General features: G+C 40.4%; 1 protein-coding gene across 1 annotated transcript in view; it reads left to right on the top strand.

Annotated features, from left to right (window-relative positions):
- The window catches only part of atp9a (ATPase phospholipid transporting 9A), a 75,537-nt gene that overhangs the window by 19,451 nt on the left and 28,371 nt on the right, over window positions 1-27,715 (top strand). The window contains exons 8-18 of the mRNA XM_083975279.1: window positions 4,826-4,906; window positions 8,109-8,184; window positions 8,458-8,534; window positions 9,571-9,731; window positions 10,361-10,503; window positions 14,105-14,217; window positions 16,131-16,337; window positions 21,394-21,555; window positions 23,344-23,436; window positions 23,559-23,642; window positions 27,414-27,584. Of these exons, the coding sequence (XP_083831405.1) occupies window positions 4,826-4,906; window positions 8,109-8,184; window positions 8,458-8,534; window positions 9,571-9,731; window positions 10,361-10,503; window positions 14,105-14,217; window positions 16,131-16,337; window positions 21,394-21,555; window positions 23,344-23,436; window positions 23,559-23,642; window positions 27,414-27,584 (1,368 nt within the window). The remainder of the gene's footprint in view (window positions 1-4,825; window positions 4,907-8,108; window positions 8,185-8,457; window positions 8,535-9,570; window positions 9,732-10,360; window positions 10,504-14,104; window positions 14,218-16,130; window positions 16,338-21,393; window positions 21,556-23,343; window positions 23,437-23,558; window positions 23,643-27,413; window positions 27,585-27,715) is intronic.

The raw sequence follows: 27,715 nt of genomic DNA on the forward strand, positions 1-27,715 counted from the left end.
GGACAAATAAAAGGAACTGCGCAGGTAAAAGTAACAAAATGATAATTTATTTCCCTAACAAAGGGACCAAAATGATGACAAAGCAAACAAAGGGAACACAAAAGAAAACGAGGGGCTGCAGCACACAGCTCTCCCTCCGGAGCCAGGCGATGTCAGGCAGAGACTGAGGCAGGAGGAAGGACCAGCTTATCACAGGTTGGGAATTGGCCACGCCCACCAGCTCATCACCTGCAGCTTGACAAGGCAGAGACAACCATACACAAGCATACACAGGCAGGAGGCCGTCACACCCCCCTCCCTGAAGAACGGGGCCCAACCCCGAAGCCGACAATAGCTCCCCCATCATTAAACCAAAACTCAAACCAATTTTTTTTTTTTTTTTTTTACTTTGCAAATATATACACATTCTACTTACTATAAAGTTTATGTGTTTTCTTCACAAATATATACATTCTACTTTGAAGTTTTACTTTTTTTTTTTTTTTTTTACACGTATAGAGTTTACCATGTTTAAGGCACACGCACAAGGGCACACACATCCGAGGACAGGAACACCAACTGCTGTTGAGAACCACTCAGCTCACCACGCGCATCTTCCACACCCCCACCTCAGCAACCTGGTACCAGTGGGAAGCAATTTAAGAGGGAAGGACGACAGAAGAGAGAACAGGAGAGCAAAAGAACATCATAACAGCAATAAAGTCTTAGCTCAACCCTCAATCCTGAGGAACGCGAGACAGTGCGTCGGCTACGACGTTTTCCGCACCCTTTATGTGTCTAATATCAAGCCAATGTGACTGTAGAAATAACGACCAACGTATCAGACGCTGGTTAGGACATTGCAGCGAGTTCAAAAACAAAAGTGGGTTGTGGTCAGTGTACACCACTACGGGTACCGCTCCAGAGCCCAAGTACACTTTGAAGTTTCTCAGAGCCCAAACTAAGGCCAGTGCCTCTTTTTCAATCGTTGAATAGTTCAATTGATATGAGTTAAACTTCTTGGAAAAGAAACACACTGGTTTTTCCAAACCCAACTCATCGGCTTGCAACAAAACCCCACCTACTCCGATGTGACTAGCGTCGACTTGAAGCGCAAAAGGTCGGTCAAACCTCGGAGCGGCCAGGACCGGTGCTTCACACAGCAGAGACTTTATCCTCTCAAACGCCTGCTGACAGAGAGGAGACCACACAAATAGGACACGCATGTTAAGTAGATCAGTTAATGGTGCAACGACTTCTGAGAAGTTACGGCAAAACCCCCTGTAATACCCCACCAAACCCAGGAACCTCATCAGTTCCTTCTTAGTAGTGGGCGGAGGATAAAACTGGACAGCTCTTATTTTCTCTGCAACGGGACGGACTTTACCCTGACCCACAACCGGAATCGGAAACAGAGGAGCTGGTTTAATCACCTGATTGGGCTTCCCCGCAAGTTGACAGGTAGGACAGGTTTTCACATACTCAGACACATCCCTTTTTAATTTAGGCCAAAAAAAATGTTTCAGCACTCGGTTGTAGGTTTTTCTCACCCCCCAGTGACCCGAGTCATCATGGGCCCGGCGAAGCACCGTCTCACGGAGCTTAGAAGGCAGGACAATCTGGAGGACGGGATCCCCTACAAAATCGTCCCCGTGAGGCACCCATTTTCTCATGAGCAATCCCTTCAACAGAAAGTAACCGTGAGAGTCGTTCTTTACCTCCGACGCAGGCAACACCATGTCAAACAGTCCCTTCAGGGACGCGTCGGCTCGCTGCTCACTCTCCAACTCTTCCTGCGTAACTGAAAGGGAAACATCAGACAGGGAGAAACACAACCCATCTACTGCCTCACCATCACCCACGCCACACTCAGGCGGCTCTGGTGGAGAATGTTGGGACATAGACCGCGTCACCGCACACGCTGTGACCACTTCGGGGAAACTTATTTCATCCTCATCAGGCTGCTTCCTCACCAGGGGAACTGAGGAAACCACTGGAGACGGGGCCACATCACCCCACACACGCTCACCTGCAGCACCGTTACCTAGGATCAGAGTGACCCCCTCAACAGGCAGCGCCGGCCTCACACCCACAGCTATCTCGCCCTGGAAGAGATCAGAGTGTAATGTGATTTTGTGCAGAGGGACTTGCAAAACATTCATTTCCATACCTACAACAGGCACCCAACAACCTGTGTGAGTCTCGGCGGAAAAAGGCAGCACAGAAGCCTGAATGAAGGAATCAAAGGACGCTGTGTCGCGCAGTATTTTAACTGGCACCTTCAACCTGCCCCCCACCAGAGAAACATGGCCCCCAGAAATGAACGGCAGAAAAGACGCCAATCCCACAGACACGGATTCACCCCGAGCTGGCACACCCACCTCACTCACCGCTGGTGCGCGAGGCAACGAGACAGCGCAGCAAGCACCCATCGGCTGCGCCATGGGACCCCCCTGGGGAACCCTGGGTTTAAGTGCGTAACAATCAGCTCTGAAATGACCTCTTTTATGACAATAACTGCAGGTTTTTTCAAAACCCCTCGAGTTACGTTCCCAGGCGTCGGATTTACCTGAACGACCAACATAACTCCCCAGAGCTGCCTCAGCACGCTCTGCAAACGGTCCACCACGGCTGCCACTATGCGCGCGCCACTCACCAAAAGAGCGTTTATGCGTCAACACATAGTCATCCGCCACAGAAGCAGCTTCAGACACACGTCTTACCTTGAGATCGTTAATGTGTTGTGCAATGTTTTCAGGTATGGAATTTTTGAACTGCTCCAACACAATTAACTCGGACAAATCCTCAAACGTCTCCACTTTTAACGCGGCACACCAACGCGCAAAATGACCCGTCAGGTCACGAGCAAACTCAAGGTGCGTCTGCTTCTCCATTCTCCCCCACGAACGAAAGCGCTGGCGATAAGCCTCCGGCACGAGCTCGTACACTTTCAATACGGCAGACTTTACACACTCATAATCCTGGCCCTCAACACCTGACAGAGCAGAATAAGCTTCTTGCGCACGGCCAGTCAGTGCGCACTGGAGCATCAGCGTGCGGGCTGACTCAGGCCACTTCCTCGCCTCGGCCACTCGCTCAAACAAAGAGAAAAAAGCTTCCGGCTCTTTCTCATTAAATTTAGGCAACAAACGAAGATTACCCAAAACATCAAAACTGCCAGGCGACTCAGGTGACGGGGACGCATCAAAAGAATCCAACACTCCCACCGTCTTTCCACTTTTAATCAAATCCAGCCTCTGCTGCTGCAGTACAATCTTAGCCTGCTCTGTTTCACACTGCATTTTCTTAAGGGCTAATTCTCTTTCAGCATCAATCTTGAGCTTCATTTGTTCATGCTCCAGTTGCAACACTAACAGTTCTTTCTGTTGCTCAAACGTGAGCTCACTCGCGCCCGCAGCCAGTGGAGCCAAACTCTCCACCCTGGCCTGGGGAAGACGCGCAGCACTCGACAATATACCCAACTCGCACAATGCAGCAAACACAACATTCTGAATCGTCGCGTCTTTCACCCTTCTATCTGGGATATCGATATGATAATGCTCCGCTATTTTAAACAATTGTTCCCGCGTGCATTTATCCAGCAACTCCTCCGACGGAGCCTGAACAAAAAACGCCACATCCGCCATACTCTACACACAGTAATACAAAACTCCAGGACACTTACTTTTGCTGCTACTTACCAGGTAACTCCCAAACGAGGAGCTACGGAAAAAACAAGCCGATACACCCCAACCCCTAACTACCTACCACAATACTTACAAAACCTCACGTAGTCTTCGTCGGCTTGCCGAGCTCGAAGTGACACCAACCGCAGGATATTACATCTGACCGAGACTGGCCAGCTGCAACAACCCAAGCCAGCGCACCCCCTCCTCAGGGTTACCGACCAAAACAAAAAAGGCAAAATAATAAAGTGGCGAGATCTGCTCACCCGGCGGCTAACTGATCAGGATGCCCGGACAAAACAATTATCTTTAAGCAGCAACAAAAGCCAAGTGACCCAGAGAAACCACACAACCATGGCCCAAAATTTACCGACGCAGTTCACAGCTAAACCGTGGCGTACAAACCACACACACAAGCCCTCGCGACTTCCGGGTTCCCACGCTACTCAATAGTAACGCCGCCAAAGCGGTTCCATTCACAAACTCCCGTGAGTTCATTCACAACTCTGGCTTACTAGCGCACACGGACAACGAGACGAGCCCCCACATTTGTCACGACCCGGCTCATGGTCGGACAAATAAAAGGAACTGCGCAGGTAAAAGTAACAAAATGATAATTTATTTCCCTAACAAAGGGACCAAAATGATGACAAAGCAAACAAAGGGAACACAAAAGAAAACGAGGGGCTGCAGCACACAGCTCTCCCTCCGGAGCCAGGCGATGTCAGGCAGAGACTGAGGCAGGAGGAAGGACCAGCTTATCACAGGTTGGGAATTGGCCACGCCCACCAGCTCATCACCTGCAGCTTGACAAGGCAGAGACAACCATACACAAGCATACACAGGCAGGAGGCCGTCACACAAACAAGTCCATGAATATTTAGTTTCTAAATGTCTTACTAAATGTCAACGGTTAGTCCGACCAACGAACCCCTGAGCTAAAAGTTCTGTGAAATGCAAAAACCAGCGAGCAAACACAAAGTCCCGTGAACGTTAAATGAATCTGGTGTTTGTGTGTGTGAGGAGGAAAACGTTTTCTATCTGACAGTTACATCGTTTTTCTGTTGGTTTTTTTTGAGCAAGTTGGAGGGAAAAGCTGCGCTCATCCTCCTCTTCATCTTCTTCCTCTTGTGTGTGTCTCTCTCTCTGTTGTCTCCCAGGATCTTCTCCAGATCAGATCCTACGTCTACGCAGAGGAGCCAAATATTGACATCCATAACTTTATTGGAACATTTACCAGGGTGAGTGTTTTACGTTGCTGAGCTGCTGCTGCTGCTGCTGCTGCTGCTGAAGAACCATAAACCACTTCACACTGATTTAATCTGACTGGTAAACATGTCTGAATACGCCCAAATCACTCACTCACTGATGACAGCTGTAATATTAGGTCCAAACTCCAAATTTCTAACATTTTATAAACACAGTCTAAACACAGAGAGTCCACGCTCTAATAAACAGTGAATTCATATTTATTATAGATTATTAATCAAGACTTCAGCAGCTAAATGAGTTGCAGAATCCATCAGTGATGCAGCATGTGAATATTTTCCTAATATTAAAGCAGAAGTGAGTGATATATTTGTGTTAATATAAGTCTTAAATAGCTATATCTTCCGACAGCAATCACTTACATAGAGTGTTTGGACTGAAACACGGGTCTCTCAGTCCCTCTGCTCTGCTCTGAGCCGAAGAGAAAACATTTATCGTATCCTACAGTTTTTATCCAATGAGGAGAGAGAACGGCATGCAGGGCTGTGTGTGCAGCCAAGGAACGCCGTGAATGTGGTGACGTAGCGACGAGGACTGTTATGGTGCGTTCAAGGAAACTCGTATTTTTCCGACCGTGAAGTGGTACCAGTTCGATCTGGTACGAGTTCACGGGTCAGAAGTTACGAGTGGCCGTTATAGTGACTTTCACCGGTAAAACAGGTCGGAAAAACACGAGTGGGTTGCCTGGAACGCTACAAAGTCGTAAGTTGTGACTTGAAGCTGTAATTTACGATTTCAAAAGCCTGCCTGGAACGCAGCATTAGCGAAAACGACCGGATCACTCACTTCTGCTTTAACTGTGTTTTATATCAGTGTCAAAGACGAATTTCTGCTACCCTTTGGGGCAGACAATAAAGAATCTATCTATCTATCTATCTATCTATCTATCTATCTATCTATCTATCTATCTATCTATCTATCTATCTATCTATCTATTTATCTATCTATCTATCTATCTATCTATCTATCTATCTATCTATCTATCTATCTATCTATATATTAGGGCTGGGACGATATGCTTTTCTCCTGATTCGATTCTTCTACGTTTTTTTTGAATGGCGATTCGATTTAAATTGCGATTCTACGATATTGCCGATTCTCTCGATTTTTAGTCTTTTAGGCATTTTTAATATTTATCTGCACACAAATACTGTAGGAGCCTATAAATTAACATACTCCATTATAAAGTGAACTTAAACCTCAAAACCTGTACTCTCTGTATCTAAAAAAAAAAAGGCTAACAAATGCACATTGCACAATATTTAAAAAAAATCAAAAAAAGAAAAAAATCAAAAAAGAAATCGATTTAAAAATTGTCAAAAAAGAGTGTTGTGGAGTTGTTGGATTGTGTATTTGATGAGTTTGATGAGTTGAAACCAAGAAATCCCATAATGAGCCTCCGTAGCGTAGCTCTGAGCAGCTCACAGCTCTGCTCCGCCGTTCTAAAAATAGCTTGCACCGACAATTAAAGGTAACGAACCTACTGCTATGACTATAGGGATTATGGTGATGGGCCAATTTGCCAAAATGTTGAACTATCCCTTTAAATACATTCAGTTTGTCTGCACTTGTGATTTAGATGAAGATCAGATCATGTTTTATTTATCATCGGGGTCTGGGTGTTGAACAGATTATTTTATCTATCTATCTATCTATCTATCTATCTATCTATCTATCTATCTATCTATCTATCTATCTATCTATCTAAAATTCTAATATTTTCCGTCACCAGGAGTATTAGGGCCACATTGAGAAAACATTTTTTTTCACAGACTTCAAGAATAAAGTCCTAATATCACAAGAATAAAGTCCTAATATTGTAACCTGTTGTCTTAGAGGAGGAAAGGTGTTAAGATGAGGCCGTGGAGCGTTTTGTGACGTTGTACTTCAGTATCGGTTTCACCAACAAGGAGAGAAGTTTCACCACTTTGTCATCGGTATCAGGTCTTTGAAAAGAATGTGCAAGAAAAAGCATCTCTTGTGTGTTGCACTCTGGCCTGTTTTGTTTAGACGTTACTTTACTGGCACAATAACAACTCTTTCCCGTAAATGTACAACTTCTTCTCATAAATTTGCCACTTTATTCTCGTAAAATGATGACTTTATTATTCTGGAAGTGGCCCTAATACTCCGGTATTCTCTCCCACATCTTTAGTACGATTGTTTTTATTGTCTTCACTTTTATTGTTTAGGTTTATTCAGGTTTATTGAAAGTGGCCGATCTAATAGAACTTCAGACCTTAAGAATAATGTATATAAAGCAAAAGGACAGATCATTACCAGAACATTTAGATAGATAGATAGATAGATAGATAGATAGATAGATAGATAGATAGATAGATAGATAGATAGATAGATAGATAGATAGATAGATAGATAGATAGATAGATAGATATACTTTATTGATCCCAAGCTGGGAAATTAGCTACAGAACTTTACAGAACTTATTCAAACTGGAGGAAGAGGATAAAACAGACTGAAGCTTGATTTTAAACACACATTTGCAAGGCTAATCTTAAAACAAATGTGTATTTTTGTTGCAGGTGTAAAACTAAACTAAAACTAACTTCACAAAGCAAGGAACTGAAAAGTTGTACAAATATCTCAGTTTAAGAAAATGTTTAAAAAAGTCAATATATGTGCCTATAAAAAAGAAGAGTGAGAAAGAGAAAAAGAAGGGAAAAGAAGAGTAGATATAGACATATAGTCATATTTAATTTTTTGAAATATATATGTATAATATTGGTGTTGATACTAAGCCAATGCAATTATAACTATAGAAAGGAGCAGTTACTATACGTTTTTCTTCATCCTGCTCCTTTTCATATGTGTACATCATGTAAATATGTGCAACCGTGTGAAGTATCTAAACCATGAATGGAATAAATCAAAATTAAATGAAATTGTTAATCTATCTCTATATACAGTATATCTTTATGTTGTTTTCCCACTGTATTTATGTTTTGCAGCACTAAATAATATAAATAATAATAATAGCATTAATCCACATCTGTGTCTGAGGGAATGAACATCATTGTTATGTCTTTAGTGTTATTTTTGCCGCCTCTTTCTGTGTAGAAAACCTCGTATTTATCCAGTTTCTGTCTTCGCGCCTCATTCTTACCCAACACTCTCTCTCTCTCTCTCTCTCTCTGTGTGTTTGAACTGCTGCAGGAGGACGGAGACCCCCCCGTCAACGAAAGCCTCAGCATCGAAAACACCCTGTGGGCCAGCACGGTTGTCGCCTCTGGTAAATATGTGACTGACTGACTGACTGGGGGTGCAGGGGGTGAAGGGGGTAACAGTCAGAGCTGGTGATCTGATGAGTTGTCTAAACAAAACAGAATTGATTACGAGGTGTTGAGAGATTTCTGCTCCTTTCTAACTGTAACACTGTGCAGCGGTTACACATCTGTATGGGGAAACATCTTATTTTGACGTTTGATGTTGCTCCTTTTTGCTGTAGCTATGGCCCTGCGGCTGATTTAACCCCCCCCCCCCCGACCCCTTTCTCTCTCTGCAGGCACGGTGGTGGGGGTTGTGATTTACACGGGCAAGGAGCTGCGCAGCGTCATGAACACCTCCAACCCGCGGCACAAGGTACAGTAGTGTGAACCAGAGAGAGACCGGCGCTGCTGGCTCAGTTAGTTCTCACAAAGACGCTTCTATACACGTGGAGAAGTAAAGTCTTCCTAACAATTTCTTCATTTTTTTCTTAATTAAAGGGATAGTTCACCCAAAATTGAAATTTCAGAGTCCTCCGTGGCTTCTCTGAGTTACAGGGGGTCTCGGCGTAGCAGTGCATGTCCATATAACGGTTGCAAATGGATACCAACTGTCTTCGTAACAAAAAGATACACCAAAAAACATCCAAATACCTCCATGCTGCTCGTATGTAATGTCCCTCTTGTATTGAAGCCCCGAAATGCGAAAATTGTCTAAGTCTATATTTCAAGCTTGTTTTGTAGCGGAAGCTTCTTGAAGCTCCTCTTCCTGGTTCGTCCAAATTTGATGAACCGGGAAGAGGAGCTTCGACTATTATTATTATTATTAAATATATTTTGCTAAAATTAAGGCCTTAAAAGGCATTAAAAAAGTGATTCAAAAAATTGATTGATTCATACAGTGAGATTTTGATATCAAAAGAGCAGAAAAATAGGGGAATTATACAGTTAATTTACAGTAAAATTAAACGTGGGTGAAGAAATTGAGAATTTTCTAAATTAATATTTTTAGGTGGTGGCAGGATACTGTTGACTTTTTTTAAATTTTTTTTATCGCTTTTGACAAAAATTGGAATCAGTGATCGGCCAGAAAATTGCAGTCGGTGCACCCCTATTGGTGTTGATAAACATGCAGAACCAAGTAACTGGGTGTGTGTACTGTATGTGTATATACTGTAGGTAAGTGTATGTATGCACTCGTATAGTATTTGCAGTCACGGGCATTAAAAATGTTTGAAATGGCATTAAAAAGGGCCTTAAAAAGCATTAAATTAGATTTGCTGGTACCTGCAGAAACCCTGAAATAAAGCCACTAGTTTCTGATTAAACCTTAACGGCAGACACACACACCCGCTGACGACCGTATTGATGCATTAACCCTGTGTCTGCTGCTGCTGCTGCTGCATTAACAGGTGGGTCTGTTTGACCTGGAGGTGAACTGTCTGACTAAGATCCTGTTCAGCGCTCTGGTGGTGGTGTCGCTGGTCATGGTGGCGCTGCAGCACTTCGCCGGGCGCTGGTACCTCCAGATCTTCCGCTTCCTGCTGCTCTTCTCTCACATCGTGCCCATCAGGTAAAGATTCAATAAGACTGGTTGATTCATTGATCGATTGATTGATTGATTTAAGTGTTTATTTCGAATATGAAAATAAAAAAATAAAAAAAGAGAATAAGACACAAAACATTTAAACATGAGATATAGAATACATATTCGAGAAGGAGTGAGAAGAAGTAAAACTTATAAACTCCCACCCCCTCTCCTTATATATGACTAAGATCCTTGTCTAAACATATCTTATGTTACGAAATCATGAATAGAATTTACTTATACACACTAATTATACATACATACAAACATACATATACTACACATGCCCACATACAGATACAAATGGAAAAAAAACATTTAAAACTGTTTCAACTCCATAGTGAACTTGTTCCATAGTGTCACCCCGCTGACTGAAACACAAAAACCTTTCCTGTTTGTCCCAATTAACGTTAAATTAAAGTTACTTTTACCCCTTAAATTATAACTCCCCTCATGAATACTAAATAATTTTTGTATAGAATTTGTAATAGATTATTTTTTGCTTTGAACATGACAAGACAAACAGAACAAAACAAACATCTGCAGTGTTGGATTTTCATCTACGACATAAAACGCTAATTTCCTTTTCTTTTTTTTTTCTTTTTTTCAAACAGTTTGCGTGTGAATCTGGACATGGGAAAGATGGTTTTCAGTTGGATGATTAAGAAAGACTCCAAGATCCCTGGGACGGTGGTGAGGGCGAGCACCATACCGGAGCAGCTGGGACGCATCTCCTACCTGCTGACCGACAAAACAGGTGAGACCGAGCGTTGCTATAGTTTTAAAAATGTCATTAGTTTTTTATTTTAATTTAGATTTTCAGTTTACTTTTTTTTAAATTTCAGTTTAGATTTAGTGAGTTCAACAAGTGATGAATCAGTTTTAGTTTAGTTTTTATTGAGTCTGAGTCTTAGTTGTAGTTTTTCAGGTTTTAGGAGAAAGCCTCTGAAGATGAACTTCCACATTTGTGGGATTTTTCCCTTTTAGTTGCATCCCATAATGTTCCCATCAGTCCTCATCAGGTTCTTTTCACTCTCATCTACCTGTGGGTCGTACTCCAAGTCGTCCCATGTTGAGCTTTAGACATCTCTAAGAAAACTAAGCTGTGAATGATAATAATAATAATAGCTTAAAAATAAGATGATGTCATCTGCAATTCAGGTTAAAGGGATAGTTCAACATTTTGGCAAATTGGCCCATTGCCATAATCCCTATAGTCATAGCAGTAGGTTTGTTACCTTTAATTGTCGGTGCAAGCTATTTTTAGAACGGCGGAGCAGAGCCGCGAGCTGCTCAGAGCTACGCTACGGAGGCTCATTATGGGATTTCTTGGTTTCCCTCAACGCGCATCAGCGGTTTTGCATGAATTTCCCTCTACAACAACTCTGTGTGGTAACGTTGTGTTATTATCTCATAGCGTGGTGAATGTGCAGGTCACAACTTGTCCACCAGAGCGTTGTGGAGTTGTTGGATTGTGTATTTGATGAGTTTGATGAGGGAAACCAAGAAATCCCATAATGAGCCTCCGTAGCGTAGCTCTGAGCAGCTCGCGGCTCTGCTCCGCCGTTCTAAAAATAGCTTGCACCGACAATTAAAGGTAACGAACCTACTGCTATGACTATAGGGATTATGGCAATGGGCCAATTTGCCAAAATGTTGAACTATCCCTTTAAGTTTTAGTTATTTTTGCATTGTTCATTGTAGTTTTTATTTAGTTTATTTAGTTTATCTAGTAGAAAAACTCCTGCACACTTTCTTCTCATTTGAAACTTTTTACTCGGCCGACGTTTCGGTCATTGACCTTTTCTCAAGGCATAAGAAGGCACCAAAGTTTTCCACTGAAGATATTTCAGTTTGCTAAATAATTTTCTCACTCCTAGTTTTAGTTTTAGTCTCAGTTAACTACAATAATCCTGAGCAGCACAGTTTGAAGAAGGCCAGAAGTGGCAGCGCGGCCGCTGTGTGGTGCTAAAACGAGACGTTGTGGTGCTGAGGATTTACCAAGGAAGTCTCAGTCAGTTGGACAGACTTAAGTCATTTCCTTCCCTGTGGGGTGGGAGGGGGGCTTTTCTTTTACTCTGTGGTGGGGTTTCTGCTCCCAGCGACCGACCTGCTACTTATTGGACCCTTAAATCATAAAAAAAAGCCTGAAGTCTCTCATCCATACACACCTTCAGAGCAACAACACCTCCACCAGTGCACTTCCTCCAGGCTGCGAGGTGTTGCACGTCAGATTTACTGCCCTCATGCCCAATAAAGTGATCCGCTGTTTCCCCCGTCCAGAGCGTGATAAGGCCGAGCAGGGAGAGAGGAGGGGTGGAGGGGGAGGGGGGGTCTGCAGGTCAGGCTAATGTACATGTGGGGCCCCTGAGCTCTTTTTGATATACTGGCGGAAAATGCTTTTAGAGTGAGTGCGAGGATATGGAGGTTTGTGTGTGTCGGGCTTCTGGTTTTCTTACCGGTTTATTTCCACTCACAATGTGTGACATGTAAACTCTGGTTTAAGGAGGTGATTAATGGCTGCAAATCCCAGGCAGCCGCTTTTTAGAGTAGGTTAGGTGGTTTTTAAAATGATCTGGGCGAGACACTAACAGGCAAAAACACTGTTTTTTCATGCACTGATCAATTTTGAGATTTTGGGCTATTTTTCCTCCTTAACATGTATTCTTTCAGAAAAGTCAAAAGAAATGGTATAAAAAACACATTAAGGTTTTTATTTTACTTCATTTTGTCTCTTTCCTCTGTAAATTTCTCCTAAATTCACCAAAATTAACAGCTACTGTGACACACTGTGCTGTGCTTGTTATCATGTCAGGTGTCATTGTAAAGCTCTCTCTCTCCCGAACAATTATGTAGAATCCAGAAATTGTCATTTCATCCGTATCTGCAACCAATCGTAAAAGTAGGATTTACATTAACAATATGTAATTTTACAGTACAAGTCTTTTTCAGACTCAGACTCCTCTCTAGAAATCTCCACTTCAGCAGCACTTACAGACACCAACTCTTCCACTTTGATCCCTTTCTATATTCTGAAGGTTTTTACAGAGGGGTTTGTTGATATATCATTCACAGCCTCATTTATACAACATTTTATTACTAAAAACATGGAGACATTTGATGTTTTTAGGGCTCATTTACAGAGTGATAAAAAGAGATATCCAGAATCCTCCTCTGTAAAAACTTCTGACTCTCATATGTCAACAAAATAAAACAAGAATTTTGAAAGTGGCTTTATCCATTGTTCAGATTTACGTTCTGGAAATGTATGAAAATTAGCGCATATTTCATTAGATATTGCCTCATTTACAAACATATAATTTGACAAAACTTCTAATAAAAAAATTATTTGTCTTAATGCGAGTGATAAACTTGGGAAGTTTCATGGTGATATCTGTTAGTTAAAATGTTTACCCTATTCACCTGTAGTGTCTCTCCTTAACAAGCAAAATCTGAAAAGACTGTTTAATGCAGAAGTTATCAGTTTGATTATTCTGTTTTTTCAATTTACTCTATTTTTAGTATATTCAGTGTTGGGCACGTTGCTTTTAAAAAGTAATTAGTCATAGTTACTTGTTACTTTCCCCCAAACAGTAACTGAGTTAGTAACTGAGTTATTACATTATTACATAGATAGATACATAAATACTTTATTTATCCCAAAGGAAATTCAGTTTCTCCGCTGCACAATCAATCATCAACAAATCAATCGATATAAATAATGCATAGAGACTGAGTAAAAGAATAATTAGCAATAAAGAATTAAGGTAATAAATAGTAAATGAGAGTGACAATAAATATCCATTAAAAAGTTATAAAAGTAACTAATTACCAGGAAAAGTGACTATTGCGTTACTTTTTTATATAAAAAAGGCTCAAATATGTCAAAGCACTTGGACTCGCCCCCCTAAAAGTTAATTCCAGATAAATGTCTTTTTTCTGACTTGTTGATGGACTGAAAAAAAATGTGTAGCCGATATAACAGTAGCCTACACTTGAACGGGTCTATTATTATTATTATTATTTTGAGACCGGACCTCTTGAGTCAAGTAACGGTGCATTTTATTGTCAGTAACAGTAACGGAGTTATAGCGGAAACTTTTTGGATTAGTGTTACTGAAAAACTAGCACCATTAGTAACGTTATAAATTATTTATTTATAATGCTGTTAGTCCCATCACTGATTATATAGTATATCACATCTGGGTGCATATAGTGCACATTTTCTGTTTGAGTTCTGTGTTTTATTGCTTTTATATTCTAATTGTTTGACTTTGCTGCTTGTGGATGCTTGAATTTCCCACTGGATCAATAAAGTATCTATCTAATCATCTAATCTAATCTGTTTTCTCTACCAGGGACTCTCACCCAAAATGAAATGGTCTTCCGTCGCCTCCATCTTGGGACTGTGGCTTATGGGATGGACTCAATGGATGAAGTACAGAGCCATGTGTTCAGCGCCTACACACAGGTAAAAAAAAAAAACATAAAACAAAACTTAAAAGTGTCTGTCGGTCAAAGAGAAGAAATAAACCGTTCAGAAAACAAACAGAAAAAGAAAAGAAACGAAATTCCTCCGTCTTTGGAAGGAAAAAGGCCTAAAACAAACAAGACGTGAACATTGTTTTAAGGCACCAACAACATATCGGTTTGTGATTATTGTTTGGTCGAATGCTTCCTGACCTCAGATGACACTCTTTGTCCCCCCCTGACACCAGAGGTTAGCGAAGCAGGAAACAGGATTAGCCCACAAGCGAAGCACTGACCGGACTTCTTTAATGACGCCACCATTAACCCCTGGAAAGCTGCACAGCGGTCTAAAAATAGCACAGTGAGAAAAAAAATGTTTCATATTTTCTTTACACATCTGGTTCTGGTTACCACGGCAGCGACAACTAGTCTCCTTAACACATTTCCTGTTAGTCGTCTCTTCATTCTCTCAATTGGTTTATTTGTTTGGGACTCTGCAAAATTATGAACATACAAAAGATCATTTGTTGTAAATTTAGATTTCAGAGTCAGAAAATCTGCATTGTAAAGCACTTGCGAGAGGACAGGACTATAAAAACAGACATAGGTGATAAAACAGTAAGTTACATAAAACATAAAATAAGGTAAGTTAAGATAGATAAAGGGACACTGCCCCCAGATATAGCTAGGCACTGTAAACATCTAATCTCAGTAGAAATACAATGTGGAAAACATTCATCCTAACAACAATAAAAGAAGACGACGGAGCTTCTTAGAAGTGCACCGTGGAGGTATCCATGTTTCAGCACCTCTTTCAATAGAAAAATGAAAATAAAAATAATAATAATTATAAATAATAATGATAAAGATAATAATAGTAGTTAAAAACTTCTATTTGACCGTCTACCAGAGGGGAGAAGAACAAAAAGGCTAAAGGCAGGGTGGCTGGTGTCGCTCACTATTTTTAAAGCCCGAGCCAGGAGCCTTGAGTTGTAAAGTGCATCAAGTTTAGGCAGATCAGTACTAATAATTTTCTGAGCCAGATTGACTATTCTGGTCAGAGATCTTCGGTCCTGTACAGTGAGGTTACTAAACCAAACTGTGGACGAAAAGGTAAGGATACTTTCAATGATGCACCTGTAAAAGTTAATTAAGATCTGGCAGTTAGAAGTAGTATAGCTATAGCTCAAGAGTTCATTTCCATCTGGTCCACGAATAAAGTTACAGTTAGTTGTCTCTTCTTTTTACATTGTTGCATAAATTTAGATTAAATTCGACAATATTTCTCGTCGTGTTAAAAATCTGTCTCGCAAATTTTATTTTTATTTTTTATTTTTATGTTAAAACAATGTAAAACAGGGTTTCCACTACCAGTTACCAATACTTTGCACCCCTTTCCACTACACAGTTATAACTCTACTCGACTCGGCATCCATCCAGCGTTTCTCTGTGGTGCCGGGACTCTCTCTCTCTCTGCACTTGAAAAGAAGAAAGGAATATTTAATTAAATTTATTTTATTTTAACTTTTATAAGTTTTAGTTTCAATTTGTGGAAGAAGAAGTTAAAAGCTCATGCTTACATCATGCATGTAAAGAGTTATAATAAAACATTTCAAAATGCCATGTGCAACTCTGTTAAATAAAAGTTTGTTGGTCCAGTCATATATATTTTGTCATTGTAGTTTCCTTAAAATCTCGTCTCGTCTCGTTCTCGTGAGATGAGTGTATCGTCACACCACTACCTTTTTCTGAACAGGTCATTAGTTCTCAGCAAGAATCGCTGCCCGTCTCTTAGAGAAACCTTGACCACAGTGAAAGCAGCCAATTAGAGACGAGTGTTGTGACTTCTTTTCACATTTCCTGTTTGATCACACCTTCTTCCCTTCTTTTCTTCTCCTCCTCCTCCTCCTCCAGCCCTCCCACGACCACCCCTCCAGGGCTCCGGCGGCCACCAAGGTCCGTAAGACGATCAGCAGCCGAGTCCACGAGGCGGTGAAGGCCATCGCGCTGGTGCACAACGTGACGCCGGTGTACGAGGCCAACGGCGTGACGGACCAGGCCGAGGCCGAGCAGCACTACGAGGACACATGCAGAGTTTACCAGGCGTCCAGCCCCGACGAGGTACCACGGATACAGGAGTGATATCACCTTATTAAAGGGATAGTTCACCCAAATTTGAAATTTCACTCATTATCCACTCCCCCTCATGTGGACTAAGGGCTGGGAGAAGTTTCAGAGTCCTCCGTGGCTTCTCTGAGTTACAGGGGGTCTCGGCGTAGCAGTGCATGTCCATATGACGGTTGCAAATGGATACCAACTGTCTTCGTAACGAAAAGACACACCAAAAAACATCCAAATACCTCCATGCTGCTCGTATGTAATGTCCGACTTGTATTGAAGCCCTGAAATGCGAAATTGTCCCGAAAAAAATTAAATAAGTCTATATTTCGTCAAATTTGGACGAACCAGGGTCTGTCCTCTTCCCAGTTCATCCAAATTTGACGAACCAGGAAGAGGAGCTTCGAGAAGCTTCCGCTATAAAACAAGCTTGAAATATAGACTTATTTAATTTTTTTGGGGACAATTTCACATTTCGGGGCTTCAATACAAGAGGGACATTACATACGAGCAGCATGGAGGTATTTGGATGTTTTTTGGTGTGTCTTTTTGTTACGAAGACAGTTGGTATCCATTTGCAACCGTTATATGGACATGCACTGCTACGCCGAGACCCCCTGTAACTCAGAAATTTCAATTTTGGGTGAACTATCCCTTTAATGATGTTTCTGTTGGTTTATATCGACCACACAAATACACGGTTGCACATAGAGGTTGGAATAAAATACATATTTTTACCTCATCTCATGAAATGATGTGTATATACCTTCTCAAAACTTCATTGATCAGTCTCTTCCAAACGTTTCACTGTGAAAATTGAACCACAATTAACTTTTAAAAACTGGAATAAAAATAGGAATAATGTGCCTGAAAAACTAAATTATTCCAATTTTATGGGCATGCATGTACTATATGATCCAGTAAATGATCTGCTTCCCAATACCTACAGTACAGGGCGTGTGCAGGTTTTCTTTTTATTATTTTCGTATTATATCATCATCTTGGCTTGAATTTTAAACATTTTTTTTTACATTTTAAAATGAGCTTTTAGTGATTTAAAGTTCCCGAACCAAGCAAAAAACATGTTTTTTTTTGTTGTTTCTTTGTTTGTATTTCACTACGGACAAAGATTAATGTTCAACATCAGGGCAGTTTTTCAAAATGTATTTGTTTTTCTCCTTCAGCAAATGGAAAAAGAAAAATGTGATGTGGAAACTTAGAGCAAAGTCGTTTTTTTTCAGAGAGACATGTTTTTTTCCAGGAGGGAGATTATTTTTTATATATTTATATCTTAAACATACCAAGAGGGCATCTTTAATGTTGTATTTTCTGACATATAATCATCATTTAGCATCTAATTTGAGATAATTCCCTCTTCTTTTTTGAAAATAGATTTATTTCATCGTTTTGTGAGACAGTTTTCTCAGTGAAATGTTGACAGCACCAAACAGGAGAGGAGAACAAAGAATAATCCGTTTATAAAACCTGCAGCTTAAACTTCTTTACAAAACAAAACTTTATTAAAAAATATTTGAAAAGATGAGAGACAGGAATTGGAAGGAAAATTAAGAACTATCTCATTTAAAAACAGTTTATTGCTCAGCTTCTTTTTCCATCCATGCGGAAACGTAAACGTGGACGTTTCCCACATTTATTATCCAGCTCCAGCTCCTGTACAGTATATCCGTCTGATGATGATATATGTGAACACACACACACACACACACACACACACACACACTCTCGGGCGAATTCCTTTATGTTGATGTATTTATAACCTGTTGGGAAACGTCCACTTCATCTCCTTGTGTCCAAACAGACAGAGGAGGACAGACTTCCTAATCTGGAGCTCTTTAGGTTTTTCGGTCTGTACTGTACCTTTAAAGGGGGGTTTGAACCAACGGGTCAAAAAGCCGCCGCGTTGGCGTTTCACATCTCCGTCCTTGATCTGGATGAATTCTTTGAACGTCAGGAAGAAAGCAGCGGAATTCGACTCGATCCGTTTCCTGCCGTGTAAATACGGATTTCCTTAATGTGCTGCCCGGCCCGTTGCCCTTCTCCTCCTCCCCGGCCCGTTGCCCTTCTCCTCCTCCCCGGCCCGTTGCCCTTCTCCTCCTCCCCGGCCCGTTGCCCTTCTCCTCCTCCCCGGCCCGTTGCCCTTCTCCTCCTTCTGGAGTTTCCTCCTCGGTCGCCGGGTGCTTTTTAACCGAGCCGCTGCTGCACATCTGCTGCCATTAGATAAATAAAACATTTTAGTTGTTATTGTCCTGAAAGCTGCTTTATTGTTTAGTGTCTATCAGTCTGTATCAGTCTGACACATCTAGACCAGTGGTTCTCAACGTGGGGGCTTTTTTTGGAGACGTTTTACAACTTTCTTTTTCTTTACATTTTTAATTATTAATTTAAATTTTATCACTTTTTTTTTTTATAGAATTTTAACTTTTTTTTTTTTTTTTAATTAATTAAACAATTTTTTTCTCTGCTTTTTAAAACTTTTATTTGATAAATTTCCCGGGCTTTTTTTTATTTAGATTTTTTAAAACTTTTCTAAGAGAAATTTTACTATTTTTTTTCTAGAATTTTATAACTTAAAAAAAAAAAAAAAATTCACCAGCTTTTTATAATTTAAATATTTTAAACTTTTTTAAAGAGAAATTTTACCATTTTTTTCTAGAATTTTTAAAACTTTAAAAAAAAAAAAATTTCACCAGCTTGTTATAGCTAATTTAAATATTTTTTAAACTTTTTTAAATTTTACCATTTTTTTCCTTTTTTTTTTTTACTTTCTTTTTGAGAAATGTTACCACTTTTTTCCAGAAATTTCACTAAAATATTTCAAAAAAATAAACGCCAATGGCCCTAATTTGAACATACAGTTACTAAGAAAGTAACATTATTCAGTCTCAGAACAAATATTTGTGTATTTCAGGTGTTTGTTTCAAAATTTTGTCCAATGGGGAGGGTCCGTGGCCTAATTTGTGTCGATTTAGGGTCCTTTAGGGGTAAAAAGGTTTGAGAACCACTGATCTAGACTCTGTTTGCTTTTCTCCTGCGGCTCTCCGGAAGTCTTAACATAGGTCTGGTTTTTGTCTGCAAACACAATGGGACTCAACGTCAGTGACGGTTTGATGCACGTTTATGTACAACAGCAGATATGTACTGTACAATACACACATGCAAATAAAAATAGGGCTGTTTATTTTAGCAGAGCAGAGCAGCCCAAAGGCAGAACTACAGGAGTTGTGTTGCACGTTGAGTCACACAGGAGAGTTTGATATCTGAGTCACTTTGCAGCTTTTTTTTTTACAGCTCAGTGGTTGTTCTGAGTCAAAGCAGCTGGATGAAGCAGAGAGTTGACAGCCAGGCCAGATGCCGCTGTAACAAGGTGCTGGTGGTGCTGGTGCTGGTGGAGCTGCAGCTGTGGTTAAACATTACATCCGTGCATGCCTCCACGGTGAATATTTCTAGACTGTGACTCAGCCAGCACAACTTTTCATATTTCCCAACCTGGATGACAGAAATTACGGTAGTCCGCCGCTTTTCTGACGTTAGTGTTGCCCCAGCCAGGCCAGGCCGGGCATTGTCAGACGGCGCGGTCATGTTATTTCCAAAATAAGTAAGTAAAGATTTTGGGAAGCCACAAAAATCTGTGGTTTTAGTTTTTCTTTTTTCTTTCTTTCTTTCTTTCTTCATTTTTTGGGGTAAAAAAAAAAGGTTAGTCTGAACGCAAGCGGCCGGTTATTGGTCGATCTTTGTTGGTTTTGTCTCATCTGTGTCCATTTGACCACTCTGCTATTAGTGCTGTCAGAAGATTGGATGATGAATTGGGTCTGTGATCTGGCTTCTGGTCTGGAAGTTATTGGGCAATGTCATCTCCACCCCCACTCCCCCTCCCTCCTCTCTCTACACACACACACACACACACACAGAGACAGATTACCATTGTATTAATGGATGTCATCTGTTGTGTCCTTCAGAAAGAAGAATCCAGCAAAAAAAACTATATTTTCAGTTCAGAAATGGACGTGTCGTGTCCCCAGTTTATCAATCAATAGTCTTGAGTGCTGAAAATGCTGCTGAGTTATTGATTAGAGCTAAATGGTTACTTACTGTTGCTCTTTCTGACAGACAGGCTCTAAACTAAGTGTCCTCCGCTCTTTTCTTTGTCATCATCTAAGTAATGGAACATCATATTGACTTGGATATATATGGCTTTACCATGCAAACTATAATAAATACATAGATAGCTAAATAAATAATAAAAGACCCAGACAACAGAGGTCACTTCTCTCTGTTTCTGTGTGATGACAGTGTTTAAATACTTAGTAGCAGTAGTAGCAGTATATTCGATCTTTTACACAAAATAGTTTACAGTTGAGCATCAATCACAGTCAGTCAACCTCCCATAAAACCATCATTAGTTCAACTAGTTCATAAATAGATCGAAAAAGCTGCAGGCTGAAGCTATGTAGCTTATAAATGCCGTGGCGCTACCCTTTAATTCATTATTTCATTAAATCCGTTAGAGCTCTTCATGGTTTCAGAGTCATAGAAAGAAACAAGTATCCAATAATTAACAAGTGTAGCCAAAAAATAAAATAAATAAATAATTTAACAGCATTACATTACGTTGCAATCAACACCCAATTAATCAATCAATCCTGTTTATAGCTTTCTATCCTACTATGTTTTAATCTATTTTTAATTTGCATTGTTTCAGATCCTCTGTTGTCAAGCTATTCCACAGAGATACACATGCTTTTTAATGTCGTATTTATTTATTCTTGGTTGTTTTAAGTTAAGTTTCCCTCTCTGAGCTCATATAGTATCTCCCCTCTCTTTCCTTGAACATTTTTTGAATATTATTATTATTAGGGAGTACATTTTTCTTGGCTTTTCTTTGTTTATTATCTGGCTTTGTGTATTATCTATCTTAAAAAACAGTTTCATCTTGGTAAATGTTGCACAGCACATGTGTTCATTGTCCTGTCCTGTATACTAGTCTCTTTCTTCAGCGGTGTGTTTTTGTGTTTTGTTCTGTACCGTGTGGTGTTGGTAGGTGTCGCTGGTGCAGTGGACTGAGAGCGTCGGCCTCACGCTGGTGGGGAGGGACCAGTCCTCCATGCAGCTGCGGACCCCTACTGGACAAATCCTGAACTTCACCATCCTGCAGATCTTCCCCTTCACCTACGAGAGCAAGAGGATGGGCATCATCGTCAGAGTGAGTGACACGAAGCTTCCCTGCATTTTGTTTCTTTAAGGTCAAAGTTGTTTTATATACGGCATGAGATATTAAAACCTACAGTGGATACAGAAAGTATTCAGACCCCCCTTTTTAATTTTTCAGCATTTGTTGTGTTGCAGCTTTATGTTAAAATCAATTTGATTCATTTTTGTCCTCATCAAACTACACTCACCATCCCATTTCATTTCATTTTGATTTATTCCATTCATTATTTACATACTTCAAATGGTTGCACATATTTACATAATGTACACATAGTAACCATGAATGAAAAGGAGCAGGATGAAGAAAAACGTATAGTACCTGCCCCTTTCTATTGTTATAATTACATTGGCTTAATATCAACTCCAATATTATACACTATTTCATTAATATACACTATTAATCCCATAATGACAGCACAAACCCAGAATTTTTTTGAAATGTTTGCAAATTAATTTTTAAAAAAAACTCAAACTGAACAAACCATTTTAAAAAACGACTTTTAACCCGTGGGCGATTAGACTCTTAGAGCGGGTTCACACTTAAAGGTCCATTATCTGATTTGAATTAAGGCGAGGATGATACGTTGTTGTCACATGGCCACAAATGTCGTTCGGTTATTGGTCACACAGGTTAAGTGAGTAGACGGCAACGTTTAGCGCACTGCACATATGAACGGCTGGTGAGACTGCGGGCAATAAATAATGTATTAACAAATACATTTAGTTTAAGACACTCTGCAATCTGACAATCATATCACAGAGGACGACAGGCAGTAATGAGAGCCCTCAGCAAAGGTCTGGGTAATGCATAGTTAGTAGCTAGTAGCCCCCCCCCCCTTTGGAAACTATATGTAAATAGTAAATCTCTTGTCTGATACCTTGGTCAAAGTTCTCTGACAGCTCAAGTCTCCTGAGTTTCCCATTCTTTTTCTTTTAGGCTGCTGCTGCTTTGTTTCTCCTTTTTCACTCTGAAATTGTAGAAAACTAAAATAATACACTGATGTTGATTAAAATATTTAAATAAAAGAGTGTTTCATGTTTAACTTTATGTCTTTTGGAGATCATTTCATCTTCAGAAACAGACATTTGGACCAGAGGTGTAGGCTACAAACTTTTGCATGACACTGTGTATGGCCCAATAAAAGACGATTTTCTCAGTGAAAAACACATGAAACGCTGCATATTTTTATTTTTATTTGAACATGAAGCAGCAACATAACAAATTCTACATAATAATACATTACATATGCACTGTATACAGCACAATACTAACTATTTATATGGACTGGTGCAATAAATAATAGTAAATACAGGCAATAATAACAATAAGTGGGTCAAAGGAAATGTATTGATTGATTGATTTTGAGAATAACTTGAGGGTGAGTCGTTGTTGCTAGGATGCTGACTGTTGCTACACAGCAGCTGTCACAAGAAAAAGAAAAAGAAAAGAAAAAAACACAGATTTATATTGAAAGAAAATTATTATCAGAGGAAAAAACTCCTAACAACCTGTGACTAAGTCTGATGATGACTAACTTTATTATTGTTGGCCGTGCTGCAGCGCAGGAAGCCTGGGATTCTGGAGCTGGACTTCACTTCCTCGTGATAACATTTTCAAACACTTTGTGTGAATACCAAAATAGGTCGTGTATTTCTAGGCAACAAGGGATCATTAAAAAAGAAAAAAAAGTTCAGGTTCCCATTGACGAACATGGGATTGACCTGTTATCGACACCTGTTCCGCTTGTTTTTACGTCCTCGTCTTTACTTGTTTTTCTAGGACGAGTCGACGGGAGAGATCACGTTCTACATGAAGGGAGCCGACGTGGTGATGGCCGGCATCGTCCAGTACAACGACTGGCTGGAAGAGGAGGTACATTCTCTTTCCTTTTTTGTTTTTTTTATGAATTATTATGTAATGTCAGTGATTTTATTCCCATTATAAATAACTAGACTAGACTTTATAATCTGGATGTTTCTGCTCTGTTTTTCTAGTGTGGAAACATGGCGAGGGAAGGTCTGAGGGTGCTGGTCGTCTCCAAGAAATCCCTGACAGAGGAGCAGTATCAGGATTTTGAGGTGAAACACTCTCTCTCTCTTAAAGGGACAGTGCAACATTTTAGTCAGATTCTCCTCTCACCATAATCCCTATACTAAAAATCTTACCAAGAATATTTGTCTTATTTCTAGTCAAAACAAATCTCATTATACTTAAAATAAGAAACATCACATACAAAGTAGCTTGTTTTTAGACACTTTTTACTTCTTTCAAGCAGATTTTCACTTGAAATAAGTAGAAAAATCTGATAGTGGAGCAAGTTTTTCTTTCTTATTACAAGCACAAAAAACTTGTTTTCACTGGCAGATTTTTCTACTTATTTCAAGTGAATATTTGTTTGAAACAAAGGAAAATGATCTAAAAACAAGTTCATTTTTAGGTGATGAGTCGTATTTTAAGTGGAAAGAGATTAGTTTTGACTAGAAATGAGACATTTTGACAAGAAAAAGGACAAATATTCTTGGAAAGATTTTGAGTTTTTGCAGTGTATAGTCATAGCAGTAGGTTCATCATCGGTGCATGTTGTTTTGAGATCGGCGGGGCAGAGCCGTGAGCTGCTCAGTGAACACAATGGAGGTGAACGGTACAGCAGCTCACGTCTCTGCCCCGCCGATCTCAAAACAACATGCACCGATATTTAAAGGTGATGATGAACCTACTGCTATGACTATACACTGCAAACATTTGAAATCTTTCCAAGAATATTTGTCTTATTTCTTGTCAAAATGTCTCATTTCTAGTCAAAACTAATCTCTTTCCACTTAAAATAAGACTCATCACCTAAAAATGTACTTGTTTTTAGATCATTTTCACTTGTTTCAAACAAATATTCACTTGAAATAAGTAGAATAATCTGCCAGTGAAAACAAGTTTTTTGGGCTTGTAATAATAAGAAAGAAAAACTTGCTCCACTATCAGATTTTTCTACTTATTTCAAGTGAAAATATGCTTGAAAGAAGTAAAAAGTGTCTAAAAACAAGCTGCTTTTTATGTAATGAGTCTTATTTTAAGTATAATGAGATTTGTTTTGACTAGAAATGACATTTTGACTAGAAATAAGACAAATATTCTTGGTAAGATATTTGAGTTTTTGCAGTCTAGGGATTAGGGTGAGAGGAGGATCTGACACAAAAATGTTGCACTATCCCTTTAATGCTCAGAGCCTTAACTTCATTAGCAGCGTTACACACACACACACACACACACGTGCACATATTTCACCCTCACATTGCAGAAATATCAAACTCGTTAGACACGCGGACAGAAACGTCGTCTTGATGCTCAACGCAGTCACGTCCTGTATTATTTTCTTCTTCTAAATGTCAGAGTGCGTTGTCGGGGTAATTGGGCTAACCTCTGCCCCCCCTCCTGCCCCTCCTGCCCCCCCCACCCCACTCATTGTTTGAGCAGGGCAGGGCCGGGCTGCTCGCCTCCCCCTGCAGCCCTCAGCCCCCCAGGCCCCGTCAAGTGTGTGATTGTGTGAGCAGAGCAGAGCAGAGCTGGTGGTGGTGGTGGTGGGCAGCAGTGAGTCACCGACTGACTGACTCACACTCACATTCACACACATAACACAGAGTTTGTGTTCCTGTATGACTCACACTCAGATTATTTTTGCTTTATCTCACTCTCAAATTGCCCTGAAAGAAAGCTGCTGCAGGGCTGGAGGAGATGGGCGTCGACCTGTTGATGTCTGCTAGTCCTCTCGCTCTCTCTCCTTTAAACTTCTGCCTCCACACCAAACAAACACTGGGAACTTTATCCTCTCGGCCGGACCTTGAACGTCTCATGTAGAAGTTTGTTTATAATCTCTGTGTAGGTTTGCTCTCTCACCAAAACAGACCAAGACTTTATATGGGATAGTTCAACATTTTTGGCTAATTGGCCTATTGCCATAATCCCTATCAGTACACTGCAAAAACTCAAAATCTCTCCAAGAACATTTGTCCTTTTTTTGTGTCAAAATGTCTCATTTCTAGTCAAAACTAATCTGTTTCCACTTAAAATAAGACTCATCACCTAAAATCGATCTTGTTTTTAGATCATTTTCACTTGTTTCAAACAAATTTTCACTTGAAATAAGTAGAAAAATCTGCCAGTGAAAGCAAGTTTTTTGTGCTTGTAATAAGAAAGAAAAACTTGCTCCACTATCAGATTTTTCTACTTATTTCAAGTGAAAATCTGCTTGAAAGAAGTAAAAAGTGTCTAAAAACAAGCTACTTTTTATGTGATGAGTCTTATTTTAAGTATAATGAGATTTGTTTTGACTAGAAATAAGACAAATATTCTTGGTAAGATATTGAGATTTTGCAGTGTAGGTTCGTTACCTTTAATTGTCGGTGCGAGCTGTTTTTAGAACGGCGGAGCAGAGCCGTGAGCTGCTCAGAGCTACGCTACGGAGGCTCATTATGGGATTTCTTGGTTTCCCTCATCAAACTCATCAAATACACAATCCAACAACTCCACAACGCTCTGGTGGACAAGTTGTGACCTGCACATTCACCACGCTATGAGATAATAACACAACGTTACCACACAGAGTTGTTTTAGAGGGAAATTCATGCAAAACCGCTGATGCGCGTTGCCTTCAGGGACAGTTTTTCATCAAGCAGTCTCTGCATTTCCCTCTAAAACAAGTAATATTCAAACAGTTTTCTCATTTTTGCAGCAGCTGTACTTGCAACCACAAGTGTGCTGCTGTGTACAGTGTAGTGCAATATGATCTGAACAAGGCTATCTTCACATCCTCTATACACTTATTACATTCCCTAGCAAGCATATTGGCCTGTGCATAGAGTTTATCATCATCACATAGTCTCTTCTCTGATTATGTGGCCCAGATATTTAACTTTTTTCACAACACCAAGTGCTTGACCAGCTAAGAAAAAGGAGGGAAACTGAGTTCCTATCCTCCTTCATTTTTACAATCATCATCACACTTTTTTACTAAATTAAAGGGATAGTTCACCCAAAATTGAAATTTCTCAGAGTCCTCCGTGGCTTCTCTGAGTTACAGGGGGTCTCGGCGTAGCAGTGCATGTCCATATGACGGTTGCAAATGGATACCAACTGTCTTCATAACAAAAAGACACACCAAAAAACATCCAAATACCTCCATGCTGCTCGTATGTAATGTCCCTCTTGTATTGAAGCCCCAACATGAGAAATTGTCCCGAAAAAAATTAAATAAGTCTATATTTCAAGCTTGTTTGTAGCGGAAGCTTCTCGAAGCTCCTCTTCCCGGTTCGTCAAATTTGGACGGTAATTTTTTTCGGGACAATTTGGCATTTCAGGGCTTCAATACAAGAGGGACATTACATACGAGCAGCATGGAGGTATTTGGATGTTTTTTGGTGTGTCTTTTTGTTACGAAGACAGTTGGTATCCATTTGCAGCCGTTATATGGACATGCACTGCTACGCCGAGACCCCCTGTAACTCAGAGAAGCCACGGAGGACTCTGAAACTTCTCCCAGCCCTTAGTCCACATGAGGGGGAGGAGATAATGAGTGAAAATTTCAATTTTGGGTGAACTATCCCTTTAAACACAACAGCAAACTGCATACTAGTTTGCTCATGTGTGCAGACTGCTGTGTGTGGAGTCTCTGTGGCTGCATCTTAAGTTCTTCTCCTCCTGTTTGTCTCATCTCACGCAGCTGGAGGTCGGACTGAAACGTTCTCCTCTTGTTCCCGGCCGCTTCGCTTCGCTTCTCGTCTTTGATCCTGCAGCGGTTCTACCTTGTTTATCCCAGTCTCATCATCTCCTCCTCTCTTCCTCTCCTCTCCTCTCTGCAGGCTCGGTACGTCCAGGCCAAGCTCAGCGTCCATGACCGCTCTCTGAAGGTTGCCACGGTGATTGAGAGTCTGGAGATGGAGATGGAGCTGCTGTGTCTGACCGGGGTGGAGGACCAGCTGCAGACCGACGTCCGGCCCACGCTGGAGATCCTCCGCAACGCCGGCATCAAGGTCTGTTCATGCTGCTGCTGCTGCTGTTAAAGGATAATTTCAGTTTTTTACAACCTGGACCTTATTTCTAGCATAAAATACGATCATTTTACTCACCCAGATAACTTTGGTGTCATTTGGAGTCGTTGTGA

This window comes from Trachurus trachurus, assembly GCF_905171665.1.
Source record: "Trachurus trachurus genome assembly, chromosome: 7".
In the NCBI taxonomy this organism is placed as follows: Eukaryota; Metazoa; Chordata; class Actinopteri; order Carangiformes; family Carangidae; genus Trachurus; species Trachurus trachurus.